General features: G+C 34.5%; 2 protein-coding genes across 3 annotated transcripts in view; one reads left to right on the top strand and one right to left on the bottom strand.

Annotated features, from left to right (window-relative positions):
- Positions 1 to 10,052, top strand: part of LOC25497690 (histone-lysine N-methyltransferase ATX2) — a 28,170-nt gene extending 18,118 nt beyond the window's left edge. For both annotated transcript variants that reach the window (XR_005643130.1, XM_024771213.2), the window contains one exon: positions 9,786 to 10,052. The gene's annotated coding sequence lies outside the window, so the exon portion shown is untranslated. The remainder of the gene's footprint in view (positions 1 to 9,785) is intronic.
- A 125-nt stretch (positions 10,053 to 10,177) lies between these two features.
- Positions 10,178 to 11,664, bottom strand: LOC11437786 (dirigent protein 24). Its single transcript, XM_003621606.4, has one exon. It carries the CDS (start codon positions 11,586 to 11,588, stop codon positions 10,419 to 10,421), a length of 1,170 nt encoding a protein of 389 aa, XP_003621654.1. The 5' UTR covers positions 11,589 to 11,664; the 3' UTR covers positions 10,178 to 10,418.
- Positions 11,665 to 13,173: the final 1,509 nt, after the last annotated feature.

Genomic DNA, 13,173 nt, shown 5'->3' with positions numbered 1-13,173 from the left:
GCTTTTGTTATAATTGGGCTAAGGGTAGTTTAGTTTATTTATGTTCTACCATATACTCTTAAGTTATATTCATATTATCGATACCATAAAATAATAAAACGTGTTAGGAGTCCTACATTGGATAAAAATAAAATAAAATGTGTTAGGAGTCCTACGTTGGATATAAAGCTTGAATATAAGTTTATAAGTGGGGGCAGACCTCACCTTACCAACCAGGTTTTGTAAGGTTGTGTTTGGCCCAACCCAAATTCTAATAAAGATTTTTTACGTAGCTTGTAGTCTAAGCTTTTCGGTTAAATAGACTTTTAAAAAAGCTTTGGCCTGGCTGATTTAATCAATAAATTTGGTCTGATCTAATTTGATGCAGACTAGGTCATGTACCCCTAAAAGTGGTTTGGCCTATTTCTATCATTAGATGAAATTTTTGGCTTTACAAAATGAGTTAAGATAAATGATTTGATGTATTTTTTACAATTTTTTCTTACTATTTTATTTATATGATTTTAGAAATTATCATGTCTGCATGTTTTGTAGATTGTAATTATAATTATTACTTATTCTTTCTTTGTTATCCTTGACATAATTTTCTTAGACAGCTTAGTAGTTTCTCAATTTCCCTTTGGAAAAGTTTTCTCATGAATATCAATATGTATATGTAAATTGAGTACATAGCTGCTTTTATGGCACAAACTTACTCTTCATTCATTGTTGTTGATACTTGTAAATCTATTTGCTTTCCTATCTTACCCCACATATGTGAGATATTTGATTTGATTTTAGACTCTGGTGCCTCTAATTATATAGCATGTTATCCCTCTCACATCTCTAATATGACATCTCCCAAAACACCTCACCATATTACATTTTTTTTAATATTGGTCAAGGTTCACCCCACCATCAGTGTCTCTCAGTTTAGTCTTATTTGTACCTGACTACTCCTTAACTTACATGTTCTCTCAATTGATCCATAACCTATAATTTTGTCTCTTTCTTTATTCAAGACCCAAGTACTGAACAAGCGATTGGAACATATGAATCATTAGGTTTCTTGATATCATTCACTGTCTGCTTGGTCAACCAAGTTTAGTTAAGTAGAAGTAGTTGATTTTTCATTTGAACATTTGAAGTCCTTAGAGTGCAAGTCATGTTTACTTGGTACACATGAAGAGTCTCTTTTTCCTGTAGTGTCAATCATGGTAGTCAAATCAGGATACGATCATGTATCGTTCGATCACTTTTTTGAATCGTGCAGCGTATGACTTGAACTTTCATATATAAACTCCAAAATACTTCAAATATCATATGTACATATAAACTTTAAGATACTTCAAAACTCAATAAACAAAAATAAATAACATAAAGCGTCCTTAATTCAATCAAAATCAATTAGGTTCAACAACACAACAATGATCTCATGTGATATCACGGTCTCTCGTCTTTTTTTTGTTTGCCCTATCACTGAATACTTTAAGAACAATAGAATGGAACAGGGTAACAGAGCAGAGGACCAGAGAAAGATAGCAAAAAACAGAGAGATAGAGAAATCGAGATGTATAGAAACAAAGTGGGTACTGGGAAGTTGTAAACAGAGAAATAAATCATTGAGATGTGGGGTATTGGATAGGTTACAAGTTACCTAAGTCTAAAAGGTTATAAGAAAGTACTAAATCGTGGGGTATTGGAAACAATACAAGTTATAGGAAAGGTAACAACTGAATCCCCTTAATAACCAATAAACAGAAAAATAGGAGGAACAGTAAAAAACCTTAAAAAAATCTAAAACCGAACAGTATCGCACGATACAGAGGAGTATTACGATACAGCCGATACGGAGGCGATACAAGGTGTTTTGGGATGCAAAGTAAGATACATACGGTGAAGGGTGTTTTCATATCGTATGTATCCCACGATACAAGATGTTTTGGGCTACAGAGTAAGATACGTGCCGGTGAAGGTGTTTTCGTATTGTATCACGATATGTATCATATGTTTTATAGGATACCTACTACACTGGTGTCAATAGTAGAGTTACTTTTCTGGACATTGTTCATATGTTTTGTAGGATACAAGATGTTTTGGGCTACAGAGTAAGATACGTGCTGGTGAAGGTGTTTTCGTATTGTATCACGATATGTATCATATGTTTTGTAGGATACCTACTACACTGGTGTCAATAGTAGAGTTACTTTTCTGGACATTGTTCATTATAATGTTTGGGGTCCTAGTCACGTGCTTTCTATCTTATGACACAAGTATTGTCACTTATATATTTGTATTTATCCTCAAGGCTTACTTAGATAACCTTAGTGAGAGACTGTTTTGAATTATTTGGTGTCTTCCAATCGTTTGCTCAAAGATAGAGAGACCAAAATTGGAAAAAGAATTCAACCCTTGAAGTGAAAATGCTAAAAATTTCTTTGAAGCTCTCCATTAAACTTCTTCATGGTTTCTTATGGCAGGTTACATTAGTCTAGATGTCCCCACATACCACAATAGAATGATGATTCTAACTAAATATCGTCATTTGGTTTATTAGAGTATACTGTATGTATGGTAGACTACACCTAGAGTAGCTACACTTCTGTGTAACAAACTGTAACTAATTAGTGTTAGTTACAGTTGCATATTACTTACTCTGTGGGATAGCAGTAGCTTAGCAGAGCCCTGTAACTAACCTCTTGGAGTTAGTTTATAGGTTAGTTGGAGTTCTAGCAATCTATAAATAGGATCAGTGCTCATTGTAATAATTGGGAATTCATAAATCAAAGATCAACCACAAAGTGCTCTTTAAGTTCTCCCAATAATCTATGAACTACATGTTCAACTTCTATCATGGTTGATTCAACTTGGGCTTTGTTGATCAATGCTTATACACCTTTAAAATTTAAAGTTGATGTCATTCTTAATGCCTTTTATTTGATAAATTGCATGCCATGCTATCCTCTAGGCTAGATATTGATGTTATGGGGGTTTTATTTTAGATGAACTGAGAAATACTAACTTGATATAAAAGTGATATAAAATACTAATCCGTATTTTAAATAAATAGGTAACTTAGGAAACAAATCATGATTAAAAATAAGTAATATAGAAACTTCTCTTAGGAGATATCTAAAATACTATCAGAAACTTATCCTAGAAAATACTGTAACACAATATCACATTCTAAGATATTTCATATATTCTAATACTCTTCCTCACATTAAAGTTTACCAAGCTTTAAGCTTGTTACAAGAAAATAATGCATTACCACCCACCCCCCATCCCCCCTTACATAGAAAAATCAATAGAAAACCAAACAAAATTAAGCTCCACCAAACAAGTGGTTGGAAAGGCAGCTCAGTGATGCTAGAGAAATTGAAGAGAACTCCTAGAAAGAGAGCCTATACTATTGGAGGCAATGTCCGTCATTCTCAAGTCCACATCTAGAAGCTTCAAACCAATAAAACAGTAGACTGTAAACACAAGTCATAGAGATGCTTTTGCTCGGGCCTGTCAACCTTTTTCCCGGATGGGTTGACCCTAAGTTCATCATGCACTGGTCTCGTCATGGAGAATAAAATGCTTTTGAAAATATTATTTCTTCAAGTGACATATTACTGTCACAAGACTCTGAGGCCTATAATGGTATACCAAAAGAAAATGTCCAAGAGTCCATTGAAATCCAATCCGATTGTGAATGTGGTTCCCACAAAATCTGGGGCGACAGTTTTAAATCAAAACCATGAAGAACAAGTTCTTGATCCCACGGAAATGACTTATTTAAAGTGACACAATGCAAGTTTAACAACAGTGATCATACTCGAAAGGGAAAAGTCTTTGAAAGAAGGAGTCATAAAAAACGAGAATTCATTCTCCAGCCCTGCCAACTCATCGTGCTGACACAGGTAAGTCCTCTTCCGGTCTTTGGAGTCATTGATAGTCTTTTGACATAGATGTTCTTATAGCGCTTAGAAAAGGTATCGGGTCTTGTACTAAATCCTTTGTACTCAAATTTTTCTTCTTTATTGGCTGAATTTACCTCTCAGTCATCAGCTGTAGAAATTCTGAAAAATGTTCAAGAGGCTCTAAAAGTTCAAAAGTAGAATTTAGTTGTTCTTAGGAGATGCGAGGTCTTGAGAAGAATAAAATTGGAAAAGAATATTGTGGCCTGTATATGGATCTTCTCTATAATATATAACTCCGATAATATAGTGGAAAAGTAGAAGGCCGCTCGGTTGCTTAAAGGTTTACTCGAACAAATGACATCAACTACTCAAAGACCTTTGTTCTTGTTGCTAAAGAAAACACAGTTTGAGGGTCTGATTGTGATGGATTATAAAAAGTGATTTTGATACTCAATAATTTAGAGATTAAAAAAAAAGACACAGTTTTGTGCTTGTTTATCAAGAATAAAAATCACTTTTTAAAAAATCAGTTATAAAAAATGATTTTCTTGCCAAGCTACTAAAATCAACTTCTCCTTTGAACTAGTTTTTATATATATTTTTTCTTTCAATTTCTCATTTTTAAAAATCTGTAGCAAACCGATGAAAACTTATAAAAGTGATGATTTTTTTAGAAGAGTTTTTTTTTTTTTTTTTTCACGAAAAATTTGTAACAAACCAACTCTTAGAGATTTTTAAAAAAAGTAGAAGTTGTTGTGTTTGTTTACCATCATAATTTTTTTCTTGAATTATGAAAAAATAATTTTTTGAAGATGCTATTCAAACCATCTTTTCATTTGAAGCAGTTTTTAATTTTTTTATTAGATTCAATTTTTTTAAAATTTGTAGCAAACAAATGAAAACTTCAAAATTTTATTTTATTTTTAAATAGAGATTTTTTCACAAAATAAAATAAACAGTAACTAACGGGCTCTTTGTCTTCCTATCCTTGGCAATGATTAAGTATACATGCATGGATAGTCTTCCTTGCTTCAAGACAAGTTTGGTTCAAATGTGTGCTAATTACAAAAGTTCCTATATGATCTTAGAATTTTGGTTTTGCCTGTCTCAACCCTATAAAATCCGCATGTAAGGTGAAAGATTCACTCCACTTAAAAACATATATTCAAGCCATATCTCATCCAATTTGAGATTCTCACGCCTACAGCTCGAAATCTGGAGCGTAACCTGAGTGATCCGATAGTTGTGTCCTAAAAGCAGGTGGCTCAAATATCTTGTATAGGCTCTGATACCAATATAAAATTTGGGTTGAGCCTAATTCAATGCTACAAAATTGGCTTGTAAGATGAGGATCGTCCCTATTTATAAACATATGTTCATGCAATACGAGACTCTTATCGCACCCTCTTACGCCTATGACTGAACATCCAGAGCGTGATCCGAGCGGTTTGACCAGTGTGACCTAATAGTAGGTGGCCCAACAAATTTTGGATAAGCTCTGCTACTATCTTGGAATTTGGATTGAGCCTAATTCAACCTTACAAAGCTAACTTGTAAAGTGAGGATTGTCCTCACTTATAAACATATGTTCATGTCATATCTCATCCAACATGAAATTGTTATCAAGTCTAAAGTTACCTCCAGGGTATATTCAGGGACAACTAGACCATATAATATTTGCAAGAATTTTCAATGGGGATAAATTTGCAATACTAATTGTATATGTGGGTGACATTCTTACAGGAGATGACATAGTTGAGATGGAAAGATTGAAGAAAAGCTTTCGTAAGAATTTGAGATCAAGTAATGAGGTACACTCAAATACTTTCTTCGCATGGTGTTTGCTCACTCAAAGAAAGGAATTGCGGTCTCTTAGAGAAAGTACATTATAGACCTCTTGGAGGAAACTGAGATAAGTATGCGTAGACAAGCAAACCCCTATGAAACCAAATGCAAGAGTTCGGGTGAAAGGTAGTGTTCCATTTGATATTGGGAGATATAAAAGGTTAGTTGACAAACTTATCAATCTGGTTCACATAGGGAATTTGTAAAATATCTTCCAATTAGTCATTGGTATTGACAAAGCTTGTAACGATGTCACCTGATTAAATTTTCTCTCGGACAAAATGACAATATATCTCATTATGCTTGGTCCTCTAGTGAAAAATTGGATTTGAGGTAAACATGCAATGCGGCTTGGTTATCACAAATTAGTGTCGTTGGTCTTGCCTCTTCAAATTGAAGCTATATGTAACTATTTCTACCAAATGAGCTCACATGTTACCAATCCTCTAGTGAAAAATTGGATTTGAGGTAAACATGCAATGCGGCTTGGTTATCACAAATTAGTGCCGTTGGTCTTGCCTCTTCAAATTGAAGCTATATGTAACTATTTCAACCAAATGAGCTCACATGTTACCAATCCCTTGGCTTTGTATTCTAACTGGATCTTGGAAAAACATTTTGTTTCTTTCCCTTCGAAGATGTCAAACTTCCTCCACAAGTACACAATATCCAAAATTTGATTGCTTATCCATGGGTGAGCCTGAGCCTGCCCGATCAAATTTTGAGTAACCTACTATTTGAGTATGTCCTCTATCTTCATAAATGATACATTTTCCCAGAGCACCTTTGATGTATTTTACACTTTGGATTACAACATTCATGCGTTCTTGGCTAGAAGAATTTAAGAACTGACTCACCATACTAACTGCAAAGGTAATGTTTGGACGAGTGACCGATATATAGTTCAATTTGTTTAGCCAATCTTCTATATCTCCTTTAATCTGATAGAGGTTCCCCCATATTAGGTAGAATTTTGACATTTGGATTTATAAGAGTATCAACTGTTTGACATTAAATAGACATGTTTCTTCAAGAATATCTATAACATATTTCTTTCTTCATATTAGAAGACCATCATTGGATTGGGTTACCTCAATACCCAAAAGGTAACAAAGTTTATCAAGGTCATTTTAAATTGATTAGAAAGTTGTTGTTTAACCGGAGTATCCCTTGTTGATCACTACCAATTATGACAATATCATCTACATAAAAAATAAGTTAAATGCATCATTGGGCTGAGCGACAATAAAAAAACATAATGGTCGACTTCACTACGAATGATACCAACCTGTTGCACTATTGACCTGAATTTGCTAAACCAAGTTCGAAGAGATTGTTTAGGACCACAAAGAGTCTTGTGTAGCTGACAAACCATGGTTGATTACTCCTTCTGAGCATGTGGTTGCTACATTATACACTTCCTCTTCAAAATCATCATGTAAAAAAAGCATTCTTAATGTCAAGTTGACGGAGAGGTCAATGTTGAATAGTTGCAAGGGAGAGAAAGAGTCCAACACAAGCCATATTGGCTAGATGTGAAAACGTATCACTATAATCCAACCCAAAAATCCGTGTTAATCCCTTAACTGCCAAATAAGCCTTAAATCAATCAATCTTACAACCAGGAGCAACTTTCATTCTATAAAGTACGACAACTTACTAAAGACTTCTCGGCGGGTAGACGAACCAGTTCCTAGGTACCGCTGCTTTGGAGATCATACATCCCATCAATGATTGCTTGCCTCCACTCAGGGTGGAATAAGGCATTTGCCTGGAGATTTTTTTTTGTATAGAAACAGAAGACATGCAAGTATAATGCACAGGAGAAAGACAATGATAACACAATTTAATGTGAAAAGGAGAATGATTTTGAGTAGGATGTATACCTTTTTGAATAGCAATGGAAAGATCTACGATAGAATCTGGAAAGGTGGCAGCAGGGAATTTGGAACGTCATCATCAGGAGTAGGTGTCAGGACATGCACAATATTGGGTGGTTGATGACAATGACATGTCCGAATAGGTCATGAAATGGGAGGGTCTGCGGAAGGGATAATTATAGTGATCTCAGGTGAGACAAACACCATAGGTTGAAGAGGGACAATAGGAGGTGGGGTAGGTATGACAGTCGGAAGTGGATCAGGAGATACATGGGTTGACTCAAAGTGTGGAACAGTCTCAAAAAATGTAACATCAACCGAAGTAAGGTACCATTGAAGAGTAGGAGAGTAACAATGATAACCCTTTTGAGACCGACGATAACCGTCAAAGACACACTTTAGTGATCAAGCTGATTTGTCAAGACTGGGAGAGAGATTATGGACAAAACACGTGGACTCAAAGACACACGAGGTAAGCGAGTGTAGATGGATACTAAAAAAAAGGACCGAATCGGAGATTTGGTCACCTATGACAGATGTATAAGACTTGTACTTTAAGAAAACCAATGAGATGGACGTCTCTATCTTTACAACGCAGATGGGTAGGATATTGTCTCATATATTAGCATGTATATATAGTTTTATTTAACCAAGCAATTGGGTTCAAGTGGCTAATGAGTTCCACCAAGAACGAATTGTTTAGGAGAACCTGAGTTCGATTCGTGGGTGGAATAGTTCTTGGCCAGACTTTACCTACCTCCCGGTCGAACTCCGAATTACCTTTCCCCTTAGAACTAGAGTTAACATATAAAAAAAAAAACACATGTATAGTTTCATCCTATATATCAACATGTATAGTATCATTCTATATCAATACACCTATTCAATACTCTCTTTGTTCCTTTTTACTTGTCACTTGCAGAGGATAACATATCTATTTATTTATCATTTTCAAAGTTCAATGCAATATTAATTATTGTTTTATCAATAATACCCTTGCGTAGAGAGAAAAATATGTAGAATGAGATAATAAACAATTAATGGTATAGTAGATAGAAACAATAATTCTATTAAAAGTAATAATTTATAATTTTTCTTGGTATGTATAACTAATTCTAAAAACAATAACTAAAAAGGAATAGAGGGAGTATCATTTTTGTCTCATTCAATTTGTTTATTGAGATTGGAGTCTGGTAAGTGTGTTGTGTAATGATGAGATCAAGACTTATAAAGGGCAGCCCGGTGCACAAAGGTCCTTCGTACGCAAGGTCCGGGAAAGGCTCCACCATTTGGTGTATTGTATGCAGTCTTACCTTGTTTTTATACAAGAGGTTGTTTTGAGGACTTGAACCCGTGACCTTTCAGTCGCATGACAACAACTTTACTGTTGTGTCAAGGCTCCCCCTTCAAATCAAGACTTATGATAGGTAGAAATTAAGGTTACTTACTTATATATATATATATATATATATATATATATATATATATATATATATATATATATGGATTTACTAGAACGCACCCACTAGTTTTTATGTGGGAGTGTTTTAGTAAGCTACACCTTAAGGTGTACTTAACTACTTTTTAGTTATAATTTGTTAAAACACACCTTCTAAAAAAATAAGTAGGTGTATTCTAGCAAATGCCTATAGGAGTTGCTAACATACACCCACTTATTTTTTAGGAGTGTTTTAGCAATATTCACCTTAAGGTGTAGTTAACAATTTTTTAGTTATATCTTTGCTAAAACACACCTTAGTAAAAACTAGTGGGTGTATCCTAGCAAACCTTATATAGAATTATAATTTTTTTTGCATAGGACATTTTTTCTTGGTTGTTGTTGTATAGAATTATAATTTTTTTTATCAGATTGCTTCAGTTGAAATTAAACTGTAGAGGTCCAATCCAAATCTTCTACTGATAGTCTGATTTAACACCAATTATTACTATTGCTAGTTAACTAGTGAAATCTAGACGTGAAAGATCTTGTTCAATGTTAGTGTTGTATGCACTTGTGTGCCTGAAAGATTATAGATCGTGGTCCATTTATAAAAATAGCTCCAAGACGTATACTCCTGGAGTTCATCTTGGTTAATTAGAGGTTTTATATTCTAGCATGATAGAAAAGCTTTGGATTCGGGCTAACCTTTTCCTTTACATATTTTTCTTGCAGGGTATTACAAGATTGCATAAATGAAGATGACATCCTTGAGAAATCTATGAGTGGAAATGGAAACACTTGCACAAATGCCTTGTCAATTTGTTGTATTCTTTTAGTTACTTTGCTTAACAATTAGAGAATTTTTAGGCTTTTTAAAATATAATTTGTAAGAGCCTCATTTTAGAATTCAAATGGAAAAATCATTGATTATACTGAAATCGGATTGTGATTCATATTAAATTTTACTTCTAATATCAGAGAATAAATCCTGTGATTATATTTGTTTTCTGAAATCTGCTTCTCTTTATTATTTCATGATGCTAGTTATAATTGCTATGATTTTACCAAGAAAAATTAAATGATTACGAATCAAAATTTAGATAACAATATATGAGGAATGTTGATTGTGCAATATTGTATTACAACAGAATGTTCTTACAGCATGTAGCAGCAATGAGGGAAAAAACAGAATGTAAAATGCAAATAGGCATTATCTAAAAATGACAACAAAATTAAAAAAGAAGCAGAATGATCAGTCTTGTTTCATTAATCGAACATTAACTTAAGGAGTGCAAATTTTAAATTTTAGACAGCAAAGCCAAATCAAACTTCAAATTCAAGTATGAAAACCAATCACAGTAGCCACTACTCAGTGAGGTAGATACTGAAATGCAAGATGGTGTCAGCCCCATCTGTGGTGTGTTGGTCCTCCTTCAGTAGGTTCTCAATTGCAGCATATCCTCTAGCATTCTCATACTTCCCAGTCCCACCAATCACTGCTATCTCAGATTCTGGCGACGCCGTCCTATGAATCCCAAACAGACTTATAGTGTCATCAGCTCCATCATGATGCTCAGCCCCATGCACCAAAACAGTAAGCACAATGGTCTTACTAGTACCATCCAATGAGCTTGCCAAGTAAAACCCCTGTGCTCTTCCTATCACAGAAGAATCCAGCTCATGCTCTTCTGTTAACTGGTCATCAATTACTGTCACAGAACCAAACATAAGCTTCTGGACTGTAAACCCACCAGGAAGATTACCCGCCGAAACAAAAGGTTGATTGTTGCCTCCGGAAACAGTGTTACTTGTGCCACTGTTTTTGAATACAGTCGAGGATTGAGCAGCACTGAGACCTACAAGGTTTGGGAGATTGTTGTTTGTGACAATGCCATTGAGTTTAGGGTTAACTAATGGAATTCCTCCAGTAATAGGGAAGAGATTGTTGTTGAGCTTGGAGAATGGTAAGCCGGTTACATCACTGTTTGCTACAATTCCTGCTACCACTCTTGCTGATGGATGTGATCCACCAAGGATATCATGCATGAAGAAAGAAAACGACGGCTCTTTTGCTATAGGCTTTGCTGTAACCGGCGTTGCATTAGGAACAGCTGGGAGTGGTACCTCAGCTTCTGGCGGTGGAAGTGGCACTTCAGCTTCTGGTTGTGGAAGTTCTTCTGGTGTTTCATCTGTGGTAGGACTCACAACTGGAGGGATGTCCACAACTGGTGCTTCATTTTCTGAGACTAAAGGGTCTGGATTGATATCTCCACCAGAAACCGGTGTGGTAGTGGTGGTGGCAGTGGCTGCAGGTGTTATCGCACTTGGCGAAGCGGTAATAGGGCTTATCTGTGGTATGGTTGTGGCTGAAGGAATGGCAGCTCCAGGTCCTGGTAGATTGCCTATAGCTTGTGGTTGAGAGTCAAATTCATCTAGGATTCTTGCAGAGTTGGAAATCAAAAAAGTTGTGATTAGGAGGAAAAGGCAAAGTGTAGTTTTCCATGTGTTAGGATTGTGTATGAAAACATTGTCCATTTTGCACTCAAGAATTTGGATTGAAGTGATGGTTTTTGTTAGGATTTGAGAGAGAGGCTTTGTTGATGAATTAGATTTCTGGCTGTGTTAGTTATTTATAGATACACATAAAATTGGAGGGGGTGTAATTACTCTTAAACAAGTGGAGTTGATAGAATATTTGGTCAAGGAAAATGAACCTGAATGGAGTGGTTATGTTTGCTGTATTTGTTTTGGTTAAAACAACTCCTCAGTGGTTAGTGTTGGCATTTTTGGCATCAATATGATTTAATCACATCTCAAATTATCAAGACCAAATTCCATTTTCTTCATGATATGAAACATATAAGCCCTTTTTTTTTTGGTCCAAAAGCATATTAACTTCAAAGATCATATATTGGTGTTTAGATAGTTTATAGAAATGGAATCAAACGAAAGGTTTGCTTAGTTTCATATATTTTCCTATTGAAAACAAACACTTAAGGAAGAATATATTTGCTTCCATTATCTCAAAAAGTTATTAAAATTTCTTTGAACCAAAACCTTCAGTACAAAATCGGTACATACTTTTTTTTTTCTTTAAAAAAAATGACAGACAAAATCGGTCCTTAGAAGTCAAACTTTTTTTTTTGAATATTTATGCAAGATCTTTAAAAAACAATAGTTATATTATGAATAATATCGATGCCAGTTTTGATGATGAAATTTTTTTATATGAGAAAAAGAATTTGTTTTTTATTTGTTAAAGTCAAGGTAATTTCAAAAGTTTAGGGTGTTTGCAAGGGTAAAGGTATAATTGGGTGGCATTTAGAATACACAGGTGAAACTTTTTGTGTATCATACAAAAATGTGTTTTTCATCATTGATATAATATGAAATAATTCAATGGCTAAGATTGAAAAATGAGTTACTTGTTTATCGGGTTTGGTGTTCAAGTTCGGTATTTGCAAATATAGTGTGCAATAATAACGTCACCGTATAACTGATGGAAAATTTAACGCTCTTTATTGGTCTAAACAAATGAGTGAATAGGCAAAAATCTCTCTGAAATTGTAACTTTCGTCAAAAAAAACCCTGATTTTTAAGAAACTTAAAAAAAACTTTGAAATTGTCAAACGTTAGCCAATTACCCCCTTCGTTTATTTTGGCTGTTAAAACAAACGGAGGAGGATAATTGACTAACGTTTAACAATTTCATGGGAGTTTTTGAAGTTTTTTAAAAGTCAGGGGGTTTTTGACGAAAGTTATAATTTTATGGAGGTTTTTGCCTATTCACTCCTAAACAAATGCTTTTCTGTAAAAAATTAAAAAGTCTAAGTCAGTACATGCATATCATCATGAATGAGAATTGCTCTTTAGGCCCTCTCAATTTTTCACAGGTTCCTAAAATTTTAAATTGCCCTTTTTATATCGATCAGGAGTTACGATTTAATAGCATCGAAAGTTATCATCTGCTCGTTGTATATCAGAAGTTACGTTTCGGTAGGTCATAGTATCACACCAGAACATGAAGGAAGTTTCTAATATGCATTATTTTGTTTGTTTTGAAACTTCAAATACTTGAACTCTAGGCACAAAACACTATTCTTCATTCAACCATTGATCT

The sequence above is a fragment of the Medicago truncatula genome, chromosome 7, assembly GCF_003473485.1.
Source record: "Medicago truncatula cultivar Jemalong A17 chromosome 7, MtrunA17r5.0-ANR, whole genome shotgun sequence".
Taxonomy (NCBI): Eukaryota; Viridiplantae; Streptophyta; class Magnoliopsida; order Fabales; family Fabaceae; genus Medicago; species Medicago truncatula.
The sequence above is the reverse complement of the archived record's forward strand: the minus strand, read 5'-3'. Positions and strand labels throughout refer to the sequence as shown.